The 21,822-nt window shown below is 40.5% G+C and overlaps 2 protein-coding genes across 8 annotated transcripts in view; one reads left to right on the top strand and one right to left on the bottom strand.

Annotated features, from left to right (window-relative positions):
* HPS3 (HPS3 biogenesis of lysosomal organelles complex 2 subunit 1) overlaps positions 1–21,822 on the top strand; it is a 69,240-nt gene that overhangs the window by 41,969 nt on the left and 5,449 nt on the right. For all 5 annotated transcript variants that reach the window (XR_011388153.1, XR_011388154.1, XR_011388152.1 and 2 more), the window contains exons 6-14: positions 2,524–2,605; positions 4,981–5,135; positions 6,580–6,688; positions 10,292–10,473; positions 12,500–12,680; positions 13,949–14,182; positions 15,399–15,584; positions 16,556–16,744; positions 17,628–17,735. Coding sequence is in view for 2 of the 5 variants with exons in the window: in XM_051859036.2 (XP_051714996.1) it covers positions 2,524–2,605; positions 4,981–5,135; positions 6,580–6,688; positions 10,292–10,473; positions 12,500–12,680; positions 13,949–14,182; positions 15,399–15,584; positions 16,556–16,744; positions 17,628–17,735 (1,426 nt within the window). In the remaining 3 variants the exon portion in view is untranslated. The remainder of the gene's footprint in view (positions 1–2,523; positions 2,606–4,980; positions 5,136–6,579; positions 6,689–10,291; positions 10,474–12,499; positions 12,681–13,948; positions 14,183–15,398; positions 15,585–16,555; positions 16,745–17,627; positions 17,736–21,822) is intronic.
* Positions 15,120–21,822, bottom strand: part of CP (ceruloplasmin) — a 76,230-nt gene continuing 69,527 nt past the window's right edge. For 2 of the 3 annotated variants that reach the window (XM_017346829.3, XM_008266309.4), the window contains exons 19-20: positions 20,766–20,870; positions 15,120–15,527 (exon numbers count right to left, since the gene is read on the bottom strand). In XM_017346829.3, coding sequence (XP_017202318.3) covers positions 20,767–20,870 — 104 coding nt within the window. In that variant the 3' untranslated portion in view covers positions 15,120–15,527; position 20,766. Of the gene's footprint in view, positions 16,027–20,765; positions 20,871–21,822 lie in introns of all 3 variants that reach the window. The other variant, XM_070072678.1, reaches the window with a different exon arrangement.

The raw sequence follows: 21,822 nt of genomic DNA, 5'->3' as shown, positions 1-21,822 counted from the left end.
TGCATCTTGGAAGGCAGCAAAAGATGGCCCAAGTACTTGAGCCCCTGCCACCCACGTGGGCGACCAGGATGGAATTCTTGGCTCCTGGCTTCAGCCCGACCCGGACTTGGCTGCTGCAGCCACTTAGGGAATGAACTAGCAGATGGAAGATCTGTCTCTGTCTCTCCTTGTCTCTCTCTTTGCCTTTCAAATAAATAAATCAATAAATCTTCTTTTTAAAAAACTTATCTTTTAATTCTGTTTTCCATGAACATTTTGAAGTGCCCTCATACATTTTTTTTTTCAATATTTATTTTATTTACTTGAAAGGCTGAGTTACAGAGAGACAGATGGAGAGATAGAGAGGTCTTCCATCTGGTGGTTCACTCCCAAAATGGCTGCAACAGCCAGGGCTGGGAAAGACTGAAGCCAGGAGCCAGGAGCTTCATCCAGGTCTCCTACGTGGGTGTATGGGCCCACGGACTTGGGCCTTCTGCTGCTGCTTTCCCAGGTATATTAACAGGGCACTGGATCAGAAGTGGAGCAGCTGGGACTCGAACTGGCACCCATATGGGATGCAGGCATTGCAGGTTGCAGGTTAACCTGTTGCACCACAACTTCAGCATCTCTTATAAATATTTTTAAGTTATTATTTGAAAGACGGACAGAGAGAGGTCTCCCATCTGTTGCTTCACTCCTGAAATGCCCACAATGGCCAGGGCTGGGCCAGGGCTGAAGCCTGGAGCAGAAACACAGTCCAGGTATCCAGTGTATATGGCAAGAACCCATATATGTGAGCTATCACCATTGCCTCCTAGGTCAGCATTAGCAAGAAACCAGAGTCAGGAGCCAGAGCTGAGAATTAAATCCGGGTACTCCAATATGGGATGCAGGTATCTTAACCAGTGTCTTAATCACCAGACTGGACATCTGCCCCAACTATGACTTATTTTTTACAGAAATGGATCATACTGTGTCCATTGTTCAGCGATTTGCTGTTTTATTTAGCAGGTATCTTTTTTCTTTCTTTCTTTTTTTAATTTAAGAAGCAGATAGTGACAGAGATCTATCCAATGGTTAACTCCCCAAATGCCGGTGAAAGGTGGGCTGGCCCAGCTGGAGCCAGGTGGAGCCAAGAACTCAACCCAGGTCTCACATGGATGCCAGGGACCCAATTACTTGAGCTGTCACTGCTAGTAGCATATGTTGGACATCTTTCTATGCGGGCACATTTCAGTTCACTTTATTCTTTCCTTACACTTCTGTTTTGTATTTCAACCATAGCCAACAAGCTGAATTACTGTAGGTGGAGGTGAGGCAGAGGATTCTGTGAAAGCTAAAAGTCATTTCTCTTTGCAGTCATAGTTAACTTTTAGCTGTCATTCTGATCCTACTGCTGGTGCCTTTCTTGTTCCCTTCTCTCTCAGTTTATTTCCCGAGGTTGCTAATTATACTGCAGATTTTTAATTGGTGATGGCTGTCAAAGGTCATTTCCTCTCACTTCATTGGAGTGGACAGAGATGGCAATGGGCTGAGGCTGGAGTGGAAGCCCCTCAGATGGAGAGAGGCCTAACTGCCTTCTACCTATGCTGGGCCCAAGATTCTCACTGTGAGATTGTCAGAGTGCTTTCTTATTCAAGTATTTTGTCTTCTTTAATGTATCCTGTTAGGTTTGCTTTAGTCCTTTTTTTTATTTCAAAGATTTCATTTTTACTTTTTTCCATTCTGATGTGTTTTTAGCAATCATTTTTATGGACCCACTGCAAGACAGGCTTTGTAGCAGTTCCCAAGCTGACTGTTAACTGTTTTTAATGCCAATAGTAGAGTGTTGACTTAGATGACAGCAGATGACAACCAGGCATCTGTTGTGCACTCCTGTGCAGAAGCAGCTGGGTGCTGTGGAAAGAGAGGAGTGTTTGGACTTAGGAGCCAGGTATCTAACAGGCCTGTACTGTCCAGAGAGGCCTTGGACCAGGCCAGATCCTTCCATGTTCTGATGTTTGACAGACTAGGTCATTCTGAAAATATCAGACAACTCTCATTTTCAGTTCTACCATTGACTTGTGTAGTCTAAGTGTGCTGCCCAGCATAATCTAGGCAGTTTCATCCTGAAATGGGTCAGGTGGAATAGTCAGGAAACAGGTTCTGTCTTGGCTTTGACAGTCAGTCATTTGTCCATGAGACAGATCCCATGGACATCGTTTTGTCTGTAGAATGAAGACATCAGTCCAGACCTATGGTTCTTAACTAGGGTATACATCAGAGTCGTGCATGGAGCTCTGTAGAAATAGACATGTCTGGGTTCAACGCCTAGAGATTCTGACTCAGCAGGGGTGAGGTGGACCAGTTACATGTTTTTGAAGACACTCCATAGGGATTCTGAGACTCTCCTGGTTGAGAAGTAGCCTACCATGTGAACATTTGACAGATACCTGAGTCTTCTCTCACCCTGCCCTTGCTCTGATTGCCTGTGAAACCTCCATGTGGTGGGTGTGTGGGTCATCAGTCTTCGCTTCGCTCAGCAGGTTCTCTCCTCTTCCTTAGTAACAACCTGCAGTGTTTCACAGTGCGATGCAGTGCTGCAGTGGCTCGGGAGGAGGACCCGTACATGGACACCACCCTGAAGGTTAGAACTGGCTGATGATGACAGTGAGACCTTAAGGTCATGTAATAGACGCATGTGATTGCAGATTTGCTTTTGGGCCTCAGCTTGGCCAGGACTAAAAGCCTTAATGTTCGTTTATTTATTGAATTAGATAGAATATTTGGATGCAAAGTAGTAAGCATTTTGTGACTCATAGTTTAGTTAAAAATTTTTAAGATTGCTTTGAAAACATTTCATTTAGAATTGGTTTAGCATATAGTTTTTAAAGTTTGGTAAAGTCTTGTAGTGTAACTTCAGAGAGAGCAGTTCATGACTATAATATCCTACTTTTTTTAAATGGAAATGTTGGTGGCAACTATATAGAGCTATTAACAAAACTATAGAAATCAATATACTCAAGAGCACAAATTGAATACAGTGCATTAAAATGATTTATTTATACAATTATAAGATATGCCTATGTTTCTTTTTGTCATTTTCTAAGCCTTCAACCACCCTGTGTAATCATTCCAAGAGTTAATGGATTTGCTAGATCAATAACCACATTTTCACTGAGAAGTAATGTACTTTGTCTGAAAAGCTCTTGACCATAAAATAAATGTGGACAAATTTATGATGAAATTCTGAATCATCTGACCTTGAATTCTGACCTGAGAAATATACTGCTCATTTGCTTGATATTCACCTGAGAAATATACTGCTTATTTGCATGATATTCATCTGTGCTCTTTTATCTCTGAAGTGTAAGCTATTTGAATGGGTATTTCCCATAAAAATGCATGCTGCAAGAAACCCCCAAATTATGGTGGCCCATATTTCAAAAGTTGGTTTATATCTACCTGGAACCTAGAGTGCATTTTTTTTCTAGAAAAATAAGTGCTCAGTAATTACAGTTATGTTAATAAGCCTGCCTGCCTTGTAGTGCCTGAGGTTTGCGTGGTTTGTGAGAAGCAGTAGTATCTTTGGGAAAGCATGCTCTCTGAGTTCTCAGTGACTCTTTGCTTGTTTTGTTTCTGCCTACAGTCTGTTTCTGGGAAAGAAGCCAGAATCACAGATTCTCCATTCCTTTCAGGATATTATTTTAAAAATAAGAGTTATTTCCATAGTAAAAATGGAAAGGTGACAGATTGATAAAATTACCATTCTTTGTTCCTCTCTTTTCCCCCACTTTGCTATTTTTAAACCTCAGAAAGACATAAGGGTGATGGAGCACCTTGGGGTACATAATTACAATGAAATAAGATCAAACTTACATTTGGAAAGCAAATCATAATTTCACTGAAGACAGTCTCCTAAAACCAGAGGGAAGTAGCAAGAGACCCAGGGGAGGGAGTAGGAGGAGCCAACAGGTGGCATGAGTTGTTGCCCTGAGGCCAGTGGAGGTGGGAAAGTAGGACAACAATGATCTCACCTTGTGACTCCCCCTTTCCCTGTGACCTCACCAGTTCTGAGACCCTAGATGCCCCCTGAAGAAGCACACTGTCACTTTAGCCCAGTTGCTGACTTAGGCTTTGGGAACTGTGGTGTCTGTGAAAGATTTCACAACCCCTGAATTTGGCTTAACATGTATGTGGTCTCTGTCTCCCTTTCTTCTGAAATTCCGGCTCCTCAGCAGTAGCCAAGGCCAACTTAACAATTTTTAGAAATAGTTAAGTGTGGACAGAGGCGTTGCCATAATCACTTTATCCAAAGAGATGGTGAAAACAACCTCGGGATCAAAACAGTGTTAACGGGCAGAGAGCAGGGCCCTGGCAGCAGCATTTTGTAGTTCCCAGAAGGAACTCTTCCGTTATCGTTCTTTTCCACTCCACTTGGTAGTGGTGCCTGCCAGGAACAGGAGCCTGGCTCTACCAGTTGCCTGACACGTCCCGACTGTTTGCACTCAGTGGGCTGGCAGTCAGGGGCCGTGAACATACAAGCATTTTTTGCACAAGTCTCCCACTCAGAAACCATTTTACGTACTCCATATGCGGTGGCTTGTCGCTTCATCCATCGTGTCTGATTTTGTCTGGATACCCCACCTGGGCATACCCTCAAGCCAGCCCACTTCTGGGGGTGATAGGCTGCGAGCCCAGGCCTACTCTTCCAGAGAGATCTGCCAAAGCCACTCTGTAGGACACATGCAGGAGCTCCTGCAGCTGTGAGACCACTTTCTGTGTTTATTCAGTTAACCAATGCTGAATTTGTTGACTGAGTGGCTCTGTAAAATAGATGGCTTCTTAGGTTTAGATAACCTGATTCTGTTGAGAACAGGGCTTTGGAGTGCTTTTGTAGGGAGGGGAGGTAGTTGGAGAAGAGGAAGCAGGGGGGACTTTATCAGATAAACAGGCTCAATTTTGAAGATTCAAGTTCATGTGCTTTTCCCTTGGTTAAATCTGTGACTTTTCTCCTACTAGGCTTGCCCGCCTGTCAGTATGGACGTCTGCGCTTTAAGAATCCAGCTGTTCATAGGCTTGAGAGCGCTCTGCCACTTCAGGAACCACATTGTACTGTTGACCAAGGCGGACACAGGGGCCATCCCAGAGAGAAGAGAGTCACCCAAGAGGCTTCTGTAAGCATCTCCTTGCCCCAGACGCTGTGCCTACTTTTCTGGAATGCATTATAATTGGTCTATGTCCTGTGTGTCTTAGTTTACCTTTTTTTATAAAGTCAAAACTTGGAATAATCAGATGGCTTTTCCATGCTGTTCTTTTTGCAGAGACAGAAAATAAAATTCTAAGAATCAATTGAATAATAATAATAATTGAATTTGGGGCTTATTAGAAGAAAATGAATAATAAAATAGTCTCAGTAAAAATCAGTGGTATTTTGATAAGTTAAAGGATGTAACTTTCTGTTTAATTAATGACAAAGACACAGCCTGTAACAGCCTGTAATGTTAATCCAAACTATAAGAGTTTGTTTTTTATTTTCAATGTTTTTCTTTCTTGCTGGTATTACAAAAGAAGTTAATAATTTCTTACCTTAAAGCATATTCATGATCTATAGATAGCTGCTCTTCCTTAAAATAAAATTGAATTTTGATAACTTCTGGTTAATCTTTAGGTTTCTGCTTTTACATTTTTAGAATAAAATGCTTGATTTCTGATGAGTTATGCTTTGATTTGTTGTTTTCTACACTGTGAACTTAGTGAAACGGAATGCACTAACCTGAACATTCCCTTGAGGAAAAGTCCGTCAAGATGATCTGTTTGGGGGAGAGCATATGGCACGTTTCAAGTCCAACAAAGGTTTTGATGTTTTACCCACGTGTTTGCTTTCTGAGTTCTACCCACAGCAAGCAGAGGGTGACTTGAGTACCTGGTCACGTAGAGAATACACAGGGTGGTTTCTGAGACTGATCCTAAAAGCTCTCTGGCAAGAGGAAAATCAGTTTTTAACCTTGCATATCAACATTTTAAAAATATCACATTTTAAGTGTGTTTTTTTTTTTAATTCTTACTTGAAAATCTGTTTGATTAAAATTTTAAAAGATTTTATGCTAAAGAAAATTCATCCCAAAGTAGAAACAAAAGATAGTGTTTTATTCGTATTTACGCTTTTTTATGTGTTCTGCACATAAAAGCCCTCCAGCAGCCAGGAGGGTTTCAAATGTTAACCTCGGCTTAGATTTGTCACCTAGGGCGTGCTGGACTCACAAAGGCCACGTGCAGGAGAGAGGCTCGGTACAGGGGCTTTCACAGCAAGCCTTCTTTTAAGCGGTCTTTCCTGTCTTTTGAGCTCATTGCTCATTTGAGAATACTTGTAGAGTGAAGTGAAAGTGATTGGTTTATCAATACATGATAGTTATAGAATATTCAATTCTGTAGGCCTTTATAATACTGTGAAATGATGGTTTATAAAAGTCAACTGTACAGTTATTTGTGGAAGCAAATACTAAATAAAGGTGATTTCAGATTTCAGAGTTATTTTCATGCTGTTATTTACCATTTAAAATTTCTATTTATTAATAATATGCCTTATCTTAGAATTCTTGTCCTTTGTTTTACTTTCAGTTCTAGAAGAGATACCAGTGTTAAGATGAAAATACCTCCTGTAGCTGAGACTGGGTGGAATTTGTATATCGTGAATACAATCTCACCAATGCAACTATACAAAGAAATGGTACTCTCTTCCGGCTTCTCATTTTTATTTGTAGAAATCTGAGTGAAATTGATGACCAGAAATTGGTTCTAATTATCATATTCAGGGTGCCACAGCCAGCCAGCTTCTAGGCTCTGACAGAGAAGTGCATGTATTTTCTCACAGTTTCTGACATTAGTGGAGCCAGTAGAAATCTCCTTCCCTAAAATTAGATTCCCTTATTCATAGACTCATTTTAAGAGGTTGATGAGCCAATGTAAACATAAATAGTCCTTGATCTTGACTTAGAAAGGACTCTAGCAAAGAGAAGTATGAAATGGAGCTAAAAGAAATCTAGGAGTATTTACCTCTATTTCACTCTTCTTTTTTTGAAAGACTAAGAATCCTCAAAAACTTTATAGCACTGTATTATGAAAAAACGTCAAATGGGTTTCAAGATTTTTTTCACCCAAATAAACTCTGTTTTCTGCATATTTTTAAATATCCACATATTAACAGATTATTCTGTGGGTATGGCTCCAACATGGGCATCTTTATTTGAATCCTTTTTTTTGTTTTTTAGACTTACTTATTTATTTGAAGGAGTTACACAGAGAGAGGAAGAGACAGAGAGAGAGAGAGAGAGATTGATTTTCCATCTGTTGGTTCACTCCCCAGATGGCCACATCCGCTGGGCTGAGCAAGTCCGAAGCCAGGAGCCAGGAGCTTTGTATGGGTCTCCTACATGAATGGCAAGGGCCCAAGCACTTGGGCCATCTTTCCCACTGCTTTCCCAGGTGCATTAGCAGAGAGCTGGATGGGAAGTAGAGAAGCCAGGATACAACTGATGCCCATATGGGATGCCAGTGTTGCAGGCTGCAGCTTTACCCACTATACCACAATGCTGGCCTTTCCTTATTTGTATTCTGAGTGACAACTTCCTATTCATCCCTGGCAATTATTTTAACTCTTTTTTTTTTTAAAGATTTTATTTTATTTATTTGAGAGGTAGAGTTATAGACAGTGAGAGAGAGAGAAAGAAAGGTCTTCCTTCTGTTGGTTCACTCCCCAAATGGCCGCAATGGCCGGAGCAGCGCCGGTCTGAAGCCAGGAGCCAGGTGCCTCTTCCTGGTCTCCCACATGGGTACTGGGGCTCAAGCATTTGGGCCAACTTCTGCTATCCCAGGCCACAGTAGAGAGCTGGATTGGAAGAGGAACAGCCGGGACTCGAACCGGCACCCATATGGGTGGCACCACAGACGGAGGATTAACCTACTGTGCCATGCTGCCTGCCCTTTAACTCTTATTTTGAAATAAGTTCAAACTTCAGAAAATTTTCACAAGGAACAGTTGTACAAGAAAATCAGTATATTCATCTACAGCCAACATTTTGTCCCTATTTGCTTTTGTCTTTTTATTTTCTACACTTTTATGCTTTCTAAACACACACACACACACACACTCACTTTTTTTTTTCCCTGATCCATTGGAAAACAAATTGTGAACATGGGGCCTTTGACCCCCATGTATTTTTGTATGTTTTCTAAGAATCTGAACATTTGGCCGGCGCCGCGGCTCACTAGGCTAATCCTCCGCCTAGCGGCGCCGGCACACCGGGTTCTAGTCCCGGTTGGGGCGCCGGATTCTGTCCCGGTTGCCCCTCTTCCAGGCCAGCCCTCTGCTGTGGCCAGGGAGTGCAGTGGAGGATGGCCCAGGTGCTTGGGCCCTGCACCCCATGGGAGACCAGGAAAAGCACCTGGCTCCTGGCTCCTGCCATCGGATCAGCGCGGTGTGCCGGCCGCAGCGCGCTGGCCGCGGCGGCCATTGGAGGGTGAACCAACGGCAAGGGAAGACCTTTCTCTCTCTGTCTCTCTCTCTCACTGTCCACTCTGCCTGTCAAAAAATAAAAAAAAAAAAAAAAAAAAAAAAAAAAAAAATTTAAACCTAAATTAATAAAAATTAATTTAAAAAAAAAAAAAAAAAAAAAAAAAAGAATCTGAACATTTTCCACACAACTATATTACAGCCATATGCTTCAGTAAATTTAGCGTTGACAGAATGTCTAGTACACAGTTCATGTCCATTTTTGATGGTTGACCCAATAACCACTTAACAGTATTTCTACCCCTTCAGTTCAGGATCTAGTCTAGGATGACAAGCAGTGTATTTACTGACCTTGTCTCTTTAGCCCCTTGAATCTGGAGTAGTTCTACAGCCTTTCTTTTACTTTGTGACTGTGGTATTTTTTTAAAAATGTAATTTTCCCCTTTATCTGATTTTGTGTCTCTTTGAAGAAAGTATTCATAATTTTGAGTTTGATTTTTTTTCTTTTTTTTTTTTTTAAGTTTTATTTATTTGAATGTTAGAGTGATAAAGAGCACTAACAAGAGATGTTCCATCCTCTGATTCTCTCCCCTAATGGCCACAATGGCTGGACCTGGACCAAGCCAAAGCCAGGAACCTGGAACTCCATTCTGGTCTTCCATGTGGGTGGCAGCAACTCAAGTACTTGGGCCATCTTCCTCTGCTTCCCCAGAAGCATTAATGGGGAGCTAGATTGCAAGTGGAGCTGCGGGACTCCAACTGGCGCTCTAGCTTGGGATGGTGGTGGCTTTACCCCCTTCAACACAGTTCTGACCCCTGTTGTTGTTTTCTTTTTTTCTTCTCCCATGAGTAGATTTAGGCTATAGGTTTTGAACCAGAATATTGCTTTGGTGATATTGTTGAAAGAGACAGATCTATGCCATGGATGATTCCCCAAATGCCTGCAACAGCCAGGAGCCACAATCTTCATCTAGGTCTCCCACATTGGGTGGCAGTGGCCCTCATACTTGAGCCATCATCTGCTGCTTCCCAGGAGCATTATATGGCAGCTGGTTTGAAAACTGGGACTCGAACCAGCACTCCAATATGCGATGCTGGTATCCCAAGCAGTAGCTTAACATATAGTGCCACAATACCTTGCCCCACTATTGTATGTGTGTGTTTTTTAATGATACCACATTTGGAGGCACATGATGTCCATTTGCCCCTGACTGGGGATGTAAATTTTGACCATCAGGTCAAGGTGTTGTCCGATTTGTCCCTGGCATTTTATGCTGATAATTATATCATCTTTATCCTAACTTTTTAATCTTGCTTAATTGAAAGTCTTTGACTTCAGCTAGGTGATTTGACTCTTGGAGTCTGAATGTACTGATTGAGTCAGATTAACTAATGATAATTTTTATGACCCCATTGTGGATTACATAAGTAGATATAACAGAACCTAAAACTCACCATTTGAGGAGGGTTACTCAGTCTGAATTTAAGAGAGTTATCATAGAGCTTTTTTTTTTTTAAGTTAACCATTTCAAATATTTTTACTAGCCTTATCAAAGAAGAGTGAAACCATTGCTGAGTTAACAGTTTTATTAGCTTTACAGTATTTTTTTAACTGTTTAGTATCGTACTGTTTGACTGGCTCGTAGATTGTTGGGGGAAGACACACTGCATCTAAGTTTCCAAGTAGCCATTCTCAATTACTTTTAGGACTTAATATGTCCAGATATTAACTTCACTAGCAAAATGTATAGATGTTCTTAGGAAATGGGGAACTTTTAGGAGTGTTTTTCCCAGTAACGTTTGCTGTTTGTCTTGTTTTAGGTAGACTATAGTAACACGTACAAGACTGTAAAAACCCAGAACTGCATCCACCTTCTCAGTGAGGCTCATCTGTTAGTGAGAGCTGCCCTGATGGATGCCAGTCAGCTGGAACCCGAAGAGAAAGAAGAGCTTGTAGCAGCATTTAAAGAAAGCTGTGGACACCTTGGAGACTGTTACAGCAGGTTGGTGACACCTCTTGGGACCTTGTTACAGAAGCCATCTTGAATGTCGTGTGTATTTAGTAGCTTTTCCATCTCCAGTGGTTGGTTACCAGATAATTGGAGGAATGCATGAAGGGAGGTGGTTCATTTATTCACTTATGCCACATGGATTTATTGAATGCATTCTGTGTCCAGTGAGTGGATTTATGGGTCATCTTCTAGGTTTAGAGATAAAAAATGAACGTGACCCATTCCCTTCTTTCAATGAATTCCAAGTTCATGGAATGATCAGTAAGTCTCAAGTTTGTGAGTCTCTCACCACTTCACTTAGGAATTTGAAGATTTTTTTTTTCAGGTTTTAAAGGACCTGAACCTTGACCAGTGAAAATCCCCAAGATAGACTTACTGTTAATATAAGGGAGATGTGTTAGTTGGACCATCAGTTATTTTAATCTCAATAGTCAATGCTTTTATGTTGTTAGGGACACTAGGATGAATGGTGATTTTCTTTTTTTTTTTTTAAACTTTTATTTAATGAATATAAATTTCCAAAGTACAGCTTATGGATTACAATGGCTTCCCCCCCATAACGTCCCTCCCACCCACAACCCTCCCCTTTCCTACTCCCTCTCCCCTTCCATTCGCATCAAGATTCATTTTCGATTCTCCTTATATACAGAAGATCAGTTTAGCATACATTAAGTAAAGATTTCAACAGTTTGCTCCCACACAGAAACATAAAGTGAAAAATACTGTTTGAGTATAGTTATAGCATTAAATCTCAATGTACAGCACACTAAGGACAAAGATCCTACATGAGGAGTAAGTGCACAGTGACTCCTGTTGTTGACTTAACAAATTGACACTCTTGTTTATGGCATCAGTAATCACCCTAGGCTCTTGTCATGAGTTGCCAAGGCTATGGAAGCCCCCTGAGTTCACTGACTCTGATAATATTTAGACAAGGCCATGGTCAAAGTGGAAGTTCTCTCCTCCCTTCAGAGAAAGGTACCTCCTTCTTTGATGACCCGTTCTTTCCACTGGGATCTCACTCGCGGAGATCTTTCATTTAGGTTTTTTTTTTTTCTGAGTGTCTTGGCTTTCCATGCCTGAAATACTCTCATGGGCTTTTCAGCCAGATCTGCATGCCTTTAGGGCTGATTCTGAGGCCAGAGTGCTGTTTAGGACATCTGCCATTCTATGGGTCTGCTGTGTATCTCAATTCCCATGTTGGATCATTCTCTCCCTTTTTGATTCTATCAGCTAGTATTTGCAGACACTATTCTTGTTTATGTGATCCCTTTGGTTCTTAGTCCTATCATTATGATCAATTGTGAACAGAAAATTGATCACTGGGACTAGTGAGATGGCATTGGTACATGCCACCTTGATGGGATTGAATTGGAATCCCCTGGTATGTTTCTAACTCTACCGTTTGAGGTAAGTCAGCTTGAGCATGTCCCAAATTGCACATCTCTTCCCTCTCTTATTCCCACTCTTATATTTAACAGCGATCACTTTTCAGTTAAGTTTCAGCACTTAAGAAGAATTGTGTATTGATTACTGTATTCAACCAAAAGTATTAAGTAGAACAAACAAAAAAAATACTAAGAGGGATAACATATCAAGTTGCTCATCAACAGTCAGGGTGAGGGCTGATCAACATTTTTGAGAATTATGCTTACAAATTTTTTTGTATGTGATTGTTTCAGATATTCACTGGATCCATATGAATAATATAAGTTGAAAGATTTTTCCAACCAACAAACAGCATTATTGTAGTGCCACACTATAAATATTAAAACTCACTTAATGAATTGATTATTTTGTATTTTTATTATGAGCAGGCAAAAAGAAACTACTTTAATTAGAGTGACGACTTTGTGAAAGAAAATTTAAGAGTCTTTTTCAATGACTGATGGCAGTAGAAAAGTATTCTTAAGACTTACATCTTCAGGAAAGCGTGATCTGTTTTATTATTGAACATATGAACATATCTAGGTTTAAACATTGCAGATTTGAGGTTTTTTTATTTCCTTCCTTTTAGGCTTGACACCCAGCATTCCCACCTTGCCTTACCATACTATAAGATGTCTGGTTTGTCTATGGCTGAAGTGTTGGCCCGTGTGGATTGGACAGGAGAGGATGAATCGCAGAAATATGAGAGGGGGTTAATCTTTTATATTAATCATTCACTTTATGAGAACCTGGATGAAGAATTAAGTGAAGTGAATATAGTTTTCTATTTAGTTATATCTAACATGTCTAGCTTTGTATTTTAATAATTTATTTTATATAATACTATTTAGAAGTCAAGTTCCAAATTTTTCTCTTCTTTGATATTCTTTTTCTTAAAAAGTAATGTACCCTTTTCTTCATTAATAATTATGGAATTGTAGCTTGGAAAAGAATCTATGAACCATCTCATATGCTTTCATTTTATACACAGGGAGATTTGGTCCACTGTAGTTGAGTGACCTGCCCAGTGACAGAAGCATGTCCTTATGACACAGTGTGGGCCTGGCATTCGTAATTCTCATCTGTAGTCGTTCCCCCAACCCTAGCAGCCCTATTCTACAAGTGTCCAAAACTTTGTTTTCAAACCCCTGCCCAGTGACCTTAATACATTATTACGAATTGTTTTTAGCCCCTCATGTGTTTTAAACATAGCTGAATGCTGGGTTGGAAATTATGATTCCAGATGCTTTAAGATTTTAAGAGAAATGACATTTTCTCATATGAATTACTTCCAAGGGTATGTTTTGAACTAATTGTAGTTTTTTATGGTGGACATTTAAATGTAATTTAATGAAATACTTTTCTTTTTCCATATTCCTTTTAAAATTAGAAATGTTGATTATAATGTGTACATACTTTCATTGCTTTTTCTTCATTGTAACTCAGCAAAGAGATCACTTTGGGTCATGTTTAGGTCTCCCACATATCAGCATAAACTCTTTTTTTTTAATCAAAACATGATAGTATAATTTTATGTTGATTGCAGTGTTTGTATCTTAGCTTTGTATATACACATTGGGCGTCCCTACTCTGTAAATCCAAAATCCAAAATGCTTTAAAATCCAAAGCATTTTAAGTATAAACATGATACCATAAAACCGAAAACATTTTAAGTGTAAATAAATATAATACCATAAGTGGAAAATTCTACACCTTGTTTCTTGTACCTACTTACAAAATTATCCTCACACTACATGTATAAGTTGTATAAGGAAAATAAATGCATTTCATGTTTAGACTTTGGTCCCATCCTCAAAATACCTCATTGTAGGTAAATATTCCAAAATCTGGGGAAAAAACTCCAAAATCTGCAGCCCTTTGAGTTGTAAGAATTTTGGATAAGGGATATTTGGCAGGGTTGGGAGTGTTGCATGTGTGTGTATGGGCACATTTGTTTTTTTGCGTGTGCAAGGGGAGCTGTTTTTGTTGCTGTCTGATGGCTGACTGTCCTTTTCTTCTTTGTTCATGCTCACTGAAGGAATTAGCAGCAAAAGTTGTAAAGATGTTTCATGTGACCGAACCAAAGCAGCTGCCCCATATTCTTTGTAGCCCTTCCATGAAGAATATTAACCCTTTAACTGCCATGCGCTACCTAAAGAAGATGGATACTTCTGGGTTTTCATCCATCTTAGTGACACTGAGCAAGGCAGCAGTGGCACTGAAAATGGGAGATCTTGACGTGTACAGAAATGAAATGAAAAGCCATCCAGAGGTATGGTGCCCTGCCTGGTGTGAATAGCAGGCCGAAATAGAACTGGTAGCTTGAGGTGTTTAGCGTTCTTCTGACTTTTTTTCTAGCTCAGATTTTCTAGTCATAATGGACAATAGACTCAATGTTAGGAGAGTGATCTGAGTGGGACTTTGAATCTGGCATATGAAAAAGAAGTAAGGCTGATAATGGCAGCAGTGGGTGTCCAAAGATCTTCCAACTTGGTGTCAAGTATGTTGGGAGCACCATGCTTGGTACTGAAGAGTATGCAGGCTCTAACCCAAGCAGACAATCTGATCTGGCATGAGGGATAGATATAGCATATGCACTGAGAATAGAACTGAGTGATGTGTATGTAAGTACTGCCAAGGGGCATGTTGACCATGAGCCTCAGAATTCTACAGAAATAGCCTCCGAGGGAAAAATTGCAGACGACTTTATGGAAGACTGAACATTTGAGTGTCATATCAAAGGAAGAGAAGTCATTTTCCTTGGAAAAGAGGTCATTTAGGGACGTGAACCAAAGATATTAATCATTTAGGAGAAAATATTGGAGCTTGTATTAATCAAACACTGGTTATGTCCCAGGCCTATTCCAAGCCCTTTTTTCATGTTGGTAGGTTCTGTTACAGCCATTATACAGATGAGAGAACTCAGACACACACAGAGTAAATAACATGCTCAAGATCACACTGTTGATGAGTGGCAGAGCCGGAGTAATCCGACACCTGACTTCAGCACCTGTGCTCCTGTAGTACTGTGATTTTTGTGGCCTTCCTGTGGTCAAATTCTCACACTGTGACTTTGGCTTCTAAAACCAGAGCAGAAGTGCTTTATTACCGTACAAATGAAGTGCTGTGTTATGATGAGGAAAGCAAGTCAGTACTCCCTTGCCTTATACTTTGAAAAGCAAATGCTAGAATAAAATTTCTTTCCATGATTTTGAAAAAACTTAAGATATTTATTTTCAAAACAAGCAGATCTGAATATAAAAATCTCTACAAAAATGAGCTATCCTGATACTTAAATATTAACAACTTACATAAAGCAGTTAATAATATCCTTCTTAGGGTAAGAATTAGTTTTATAGTTAAGGAGGAAATTGTGTTTAATTATTAATAACATAACCATGAGTCTTGAATGCACTAGCATACATATCCAAGATGGATCATCTGAAAGAACTGCACATTTTATTCCTGAATTTCTGTTTTATCTGAAGATGAAGTTGGTGTGTGGCTTCATTTTGGAACCACGCCTGTTGATTCAACACAGGAAGGGACAGATTGTTCCAACTGAGCTTGCGACTCACTTGAAGGAGACTCAGCCAGGATTGCTGGTGGCTTCAGTCCTGGGATTGCAGAAGAACAGCAAAATTGGGATTGAAGAAGCAGATTCTTTCTTTAAGGTTTGTTATATTAAAAATGCAATTTTTCTTCCTGATCTGATAAGATCAGCATAGATGGAAGTAGAATAAGAGAAATGAGTTTTTCATTTATTTGTTTACTGACAAAGACAGACTTACAAATAATACTAATTTATAGGCTGGCACCGTGGCTCACTTGGCTAATCCTCAGCCTGTGGCGCCGGTACCCTGGGTTCTAGTCCTGGTTGGGGCGCTGGATTCTGTCCCGGTTGCTCCTTTTCCAGTCCAGCTCTCTGCTGTGGCCCGGGAAGGCAGTGGGGGATGGCTCAAGTGCTTGGGCCCTGCACCCCATGGGAGACCAGGAGGAAGCGCCTGGCTCCTGGCTTTGGATCGGCGCAGCGCAGGCTGTAGCGACCATTTGGGAGGTGAACCAACGGAGGGAAGACCTTTCTCTCTCTCTCTCTCTCTCACTGTCTAACTCTGCCTGTAAAAAAAAAAAATACTAATTTATAAAAGTTCAAATTAAAAGGATGTATCTGAAGAAACTTCATGCAGTAAAGGATCTGATTTGTTTTAAAGATTGATATATTTGAAAGGCAGAGTGAGAGAGTCCGAGAAGGAGAGAGATCTTCCATCTGCTGGTTACTCCCCACGTGCCCACGACAGCTAGGAACTCCACTGGGGTCTCCCATATGAGAGGTAGGGACCCAATTACTTGAGCCAGCATCATCTGCCTGTTAGGTGTAGGAAGCTGGATCAGAAGAGGCAGGAATCAATCCTGGGGACTACAGTGTGGGATGTGGGCATCCCAAGCAGTGGTTTACCCCACTCTGCCACAATGTTTGCCACTGGAATCTGTTTTATGTGTTAAATGTCTGATGCCATGGCACTGATGCTAATGGTAAGTTATTACCTGCACAGCCCACATGGTGATGTGATATTCGGTCCACCTGTAACTTATCACTTATTGCTATATGTATCTGAGGTCCAGAGGCTGTTTCGCTGTTTTCCAGGTGCTTTGTGGTAAGGATGAAGATACCATCCCTCAGCTCTTGGTGGACTTCTGGGAAGCTCAGCTAGTGGCATGTCTCCCTGATTCGGCACTTCCAGAACTCTTTTACAAGCTCATGTCACAGTACATCTGGAGATTATCTCAGAGACAGCCTCCCGACACCACACCCTTGCGAACAGCAGAGGACCTGGTGAGTACCTTAGACCCTTACACTGCGGATCACGGTAACGGCCCTTCTGATTTTTAGTGACTTAGACCCAGTTTTCTATTACCAGGTATCTTTTTTAAGCAAGACTTAACAATACACTTAAAACTTGTCCATGACTGAAGTTGCCCACATTTTAAATGGCTTCCTTGCAGTCGTACCTCAGTAGTGCTTTCCCGAGAATGTCACTCCATCTCCATGTCTTCAGCAGAGGTTCTTTAAGTAGGATATGAGGGGAGAGACATGTGCAGAGCCCCCTGATGGAGAGGGACTGCAGAAGGCTTGTGGGAGGGAGACATCTGACTGGGCCCCCACTTCCCATCCATCAGCTCCGTGCACAGCAGCCTTTCAGTAGCATTCAGGGTAGCCACAGCAGCTCTATCCTTTCTCCGCCCTTCCTGTCCTTGGGCTTGCCATGTAATGTGGGTTGACTGGGAAAGCCCCCAACTTCTAGAATAAAGGGAGCTTCATGAGGATTGTCCTGAGAACCTATGGAAGATATTTTGCCTCCCCAAAAAAGTAGTACAGGTTAAGATTTACTTCAGTATTACTGTTAACTCCTTTTGAGTGACATTAGCTTAAAAGCAGTATTGCTCTTTTTGGCAAAAAGTACTTCCTTGGAATATTTTAAATTATTAAATTTAAGGAGGTATTTAGTGACAATTATTTAGCATGGAAGCATCAAGACTGCAACATTTTCCAAGGGAATACATTCTAAAAGACTTTCCTTCCCATTCTCTGGAAAGTGTTGACCTAATTCCATGACATGGCAGGAGACTGATGATTGCTTTCTTGTTGTGGAATTAATGAAGAAAGCGTTTTGCTTGTTGTGATATTTTGTTTATGATACATTTCTTTTATGTTTTAGATAAATGCTTGTAGTCATTATGGCTTAATTTACCCATGGGTTCACATCTTAATATCATCTGATCCCTTAGCTGATAAAAATTATACAGAAGACCTTTCAAAATTACAGGTAAGTAAAAGCACCTCTTCTCTTGTGAATATGCATATGAAGATACGGTGTAAAGTTTAAATTTGGTAAGACCTCAGGTGTCCTGCTAATTGGGAATGTATCAGATTTCTTCCTTGCCTAGAGCTGCCGATGGGTGAGGCGTGTGTGCTGAGAGACCAGTGCACTTCGCCAAACCACAACTGTCATCCTCATTTTCAGCATGAGCTTGAAAACATTTTGTGAAATGGCACTGTGGCATCTGTTTAGTGCTGTTTTTATTGATGTAATCTTTTCTTAATTTTTATTGTTACTACATTTTAGGCCTCTAGCCCTACCTGTGTTATAAGAAAGAGATCAAGTGGCCAGAATTCTGCAAGAATTCTGACCATGACAGTGTTTTCGAGGGAAATGAGAAATAAAGTCCACATTTGAGTAGGTCAGGAGTCAGAGAGTATTTGGAGGATATTTATAGCATCATGGGAAGGTCATACAAAATTATTAATCTAAAAATTAGCTTTCAATATAGATGTATTGAATTTCACATCCCACCTATGATTGTCTTGGCAGGGCCAGACCAAATGATTTCGCAGGCCTTATATGGGCTGTGGGCCGGACCATTCCCCACCCCTGCACTAGGTGCATCAGCCTAGGGGTATATGTGCATGGGACTTCAGTGACCCAAGAACCAGCTATGATCCCCATGTGTGTTTTTGGTCAGTGCAGTTTTGCTGCCCACATATGAAAAATTAAGAATCCTGAGTTTCAAGTTCCTCTTGGAAAGTCCTGCACTGTTGGTTCTGCTTGACTGTCCCTCCATTGCTTCTGAGGCCTGAGGGTTAGAGCTGGCTAGTGGTTTCCCTCTGTGAGAGTATTAATGCTCTTCTGTCTGTGTTACTGTCACCTTACTGTCTTCTGAGTCCTGGTGCTGAGAATCTTGTTATACTCAGCTGCCTTCCTGCATTTTCATTATGTGTTTGGCCCCTTTCGGCCTTATAGTTTGCAATCCCTGATTTACACTCTGGAAACAGATGCAGATGTGGTTATTACTTATCAATCACAATGTAAGTTGGGGACGGTGGTTAGAGAGGGATGCTCAGGAGGCCATAATGCTTAGACCTAGTTAGTGTCCACATAGGAGTGTGTTGTCCCCAGAAATGGAATGGAATTATTTTTCTTCTTTTTTTTTTAATAAAGACTTATTTATTTGAAATAGAGAAGAGAGAGGGAGAAAGATCTTCCATTCACTGATTCGCTTCCCAGATGGCCACAACGGCCAGGGCTGAGGGAGCTTCATCTGGATCTCTCCCACATGGGTGCAGGGGCCCAAGGAGTTGGGCCATGTTTCACTGCTTTCCCAGGCACATTAGCAGGGAGCTGGATTGGAAGTGGAGCAGCCGGGACTTGAACCAGTGCCCATGTGGGATGCCAGCACTGTAGGCAGAGGCTTATCCTTCTACGCCACAGCACCAGTCCCATTACTTAGTTCTTTAAAAATCACCAAGCAAGTTTCCTGTTGTCTCTTTAGTGTCTAGGAACCTTTTGATGCAGTGGCTTCTGAGGGCTCAGTCTCATGTTCATTCCTTTCACAAATATTGCTTGACATGTTCTGTATATGTGATAGACAACGTTGGAAAAACAGGCGGGACCTTGCCCTCCCACAGCTTATACACTCATCTTTGAAATCCTAATTATAATAAGTTCTGTTGCATTTCCCCCAGTAAAGTTTCAGAACATTTATAATCACTGATCTCTTAAAATCTATTCTAAAGTACCTAAAAGTATATTCTCCCTGGGATTCTTTGCTATTAAAGGATAAAAATGAAGTCTGTCTAGACTTGTCTAAATCCTTTTCCTAATTATAACTTTCTAGATTATCTGTGGGTCAACTAGTCTTAGTCATTAAGAAAAACTATTACCATCAAGAAACAATTTCATTATTTCTTTCTTAGAGGGATGGGGAAGGTTCAAAATTACCCATAGAGGGCACCAGTTCAAGTCCCAGCTGCTCCACTTCCCATCCAGCTCTCTGCTATGGCCTGGGAGAGCAGTGGAAAGTGGCCCAAGTTCTTGGGCTCCTGTACCCACATGGAAGACTCAGAAGAAGCTCCTGGCTCCTGGCTTTGGATTGGCACAGCTCTGGCTGTTGCGGCCATTTGGGGAGTGAACCAGAGGATAGAAGATCTCTCTCTCCCTCTCCCTCCCCCTCTCTCTTTCTCTCTTTCTCTCTTTTTGCCTCTGCCTCTCTTTAACTCTGCCTTTCAAATAAATAAATACATCTTTAAAAAAATTACCCATAGAGCTTTTCCACCATGTGACTCCCCTCTCCCCACAAATTAGATGTGAGTTTCTGCCTGTTGTCCTTAATCGCTGCAGTGGTATATTTGTGCAACAATTAAAAACCATCAATAAATCACCTGTGTGTCAGAAAACCACTGTTTGGGATGACATAATATCCAGTCAGTGTCCTGCCTTTGCCAGTGTTGCCCTGCTGTCCTGCCCCTACCTCCTTACCAGCCACCCTTAGAACCACACTGTGGTTGACTAAGTGAAGACAGAAGTCTGAATTCCCAGGCCTGCTGAGTCAGGGCTGATGGTGAGAGATTTTAATTGGAGAAGGAGATAATTAAATAATGCTTGTGTTGAGGGTGGAGAGAAGTCCATTTCCAATATTGAAAAAAAATTAATACTCAGCTAAGAAGTAGATAACAACAGTATTTTAAATGATAATCTTTGGAACTTTTTTTGTCCAATGATATATGTTTTTTTCTTTAGTGTTTCTTAACTGTTATACTTAGTTTTACCCATATCATCAAGACATTTAAAAATAAGTAAAAGTTCATAGGTTATCCATTTGTACCAAGTTTTGGCTTGTTTCATTTAACCATGGATTAATCAGGATATGATAGAGAAACAGTCTGTGTTTGTTTTCTTCTGTGTTGAGAAATTCCAGGAGTGAGAAATTTATCACCTTATTTTCATTTTGCCATCATATTGTCAGGAAATTATTGAGATGAATAATTTATTAAAGTTGAGGAAAGAAAAGGCACTAACCTTATTCTGCTAATAATTCCTTGATAAATATTTGGAATAAAAAAATCATGCTCGCTGTGAATGGATAGTTCATGTTCCATATCCTCCTATGAATCTGAGATGATGCTGTAGCAAAAAGATACAGGGAGAAGAAATCAGGACATGACCACCTCATCTTCATCCAAGAGAAAGGGAAAGGAGATTATTTTGGTAACAGACTCAAAAGGAGGGTATATAGTTTAAATAGATGAATATTGATAAAGTTCTGAATACTGAAATAATACCTGCTCTGTGTCATTCAACTTGTGCCAAAAGATATTATCAATACAAATGATGCAGTTCTAAACATTTGCTTTGATTTTTTAAATATGAAATTTCATTTTTGTTTATATATGTAATACATGTTCATCAGAGAAAATTTGGAAAATACAAAGAAGTGTTAAAAGAAAACAAAAATCAGGCTCTATCCTCTCATTCAGTGAATAAATCTGTTTCAAATAGTGATGCTTTTCCAAAGAGATTTCTATATTTGCATTTACCTATGTGAATTTTACAAAACTGATTGTGCTCTGAATATAATTTTGTATTGAATGTTTTTACTCATTTTATCATGAACATTTTTTCATTCACTAGCTTTTAAAAAGATAATTTTAATGGCTAAATAATATTCCATTTTTTTACATATCCCTATTGAACATTTAGATTTCCTCTAATTCTTCAGTGTTATATGTTGATTATTTCCTTGGGATAGAATCCTAAAGAATTCCGATTAGTTTTTTTTTTTCCTGTTTTAAGATTTATTTATTTATTTATTTATTTATCTGAAAGGCAGAGAGAAGGAGAGACAGATACAGAGAGATCTTCCATCTACTGGTTCACTCCCCAAATGGCTGCAAGGACTGGCAGTGGGCCAGGCCAAAGCCAGGAGTTTCTTCCTGGTCTGCCACTTGGGTGCAGCAGCCCAAGCACTTTGTCCATCCTCCACTGCTTTCCCAGGCATGTTAGCAGGGAGCTGGATAGGAAGTGGAGCTGCCAGGACTTGAACTAGTGCCCATAGGGGATGCCTGGAATGCCCACA

Source organism: Oryctolagus cuniculus, chromosome 4 (assembly GCF_964237555.1).
Source record: "Oryctolagus cuniculus chromosome 4, mOryCun1.1, whole genome shotgun sequence".
Lineage (NCBI taxonomy): Eukaryota > Metazoa > Chordata > Mammalia > Lagomorpha > Leporidae > Oryctolagus > Oryctolagus cuniculus.
This window is presented reverse-complemented; position numbering and strand designations above follow the sequence as displayed.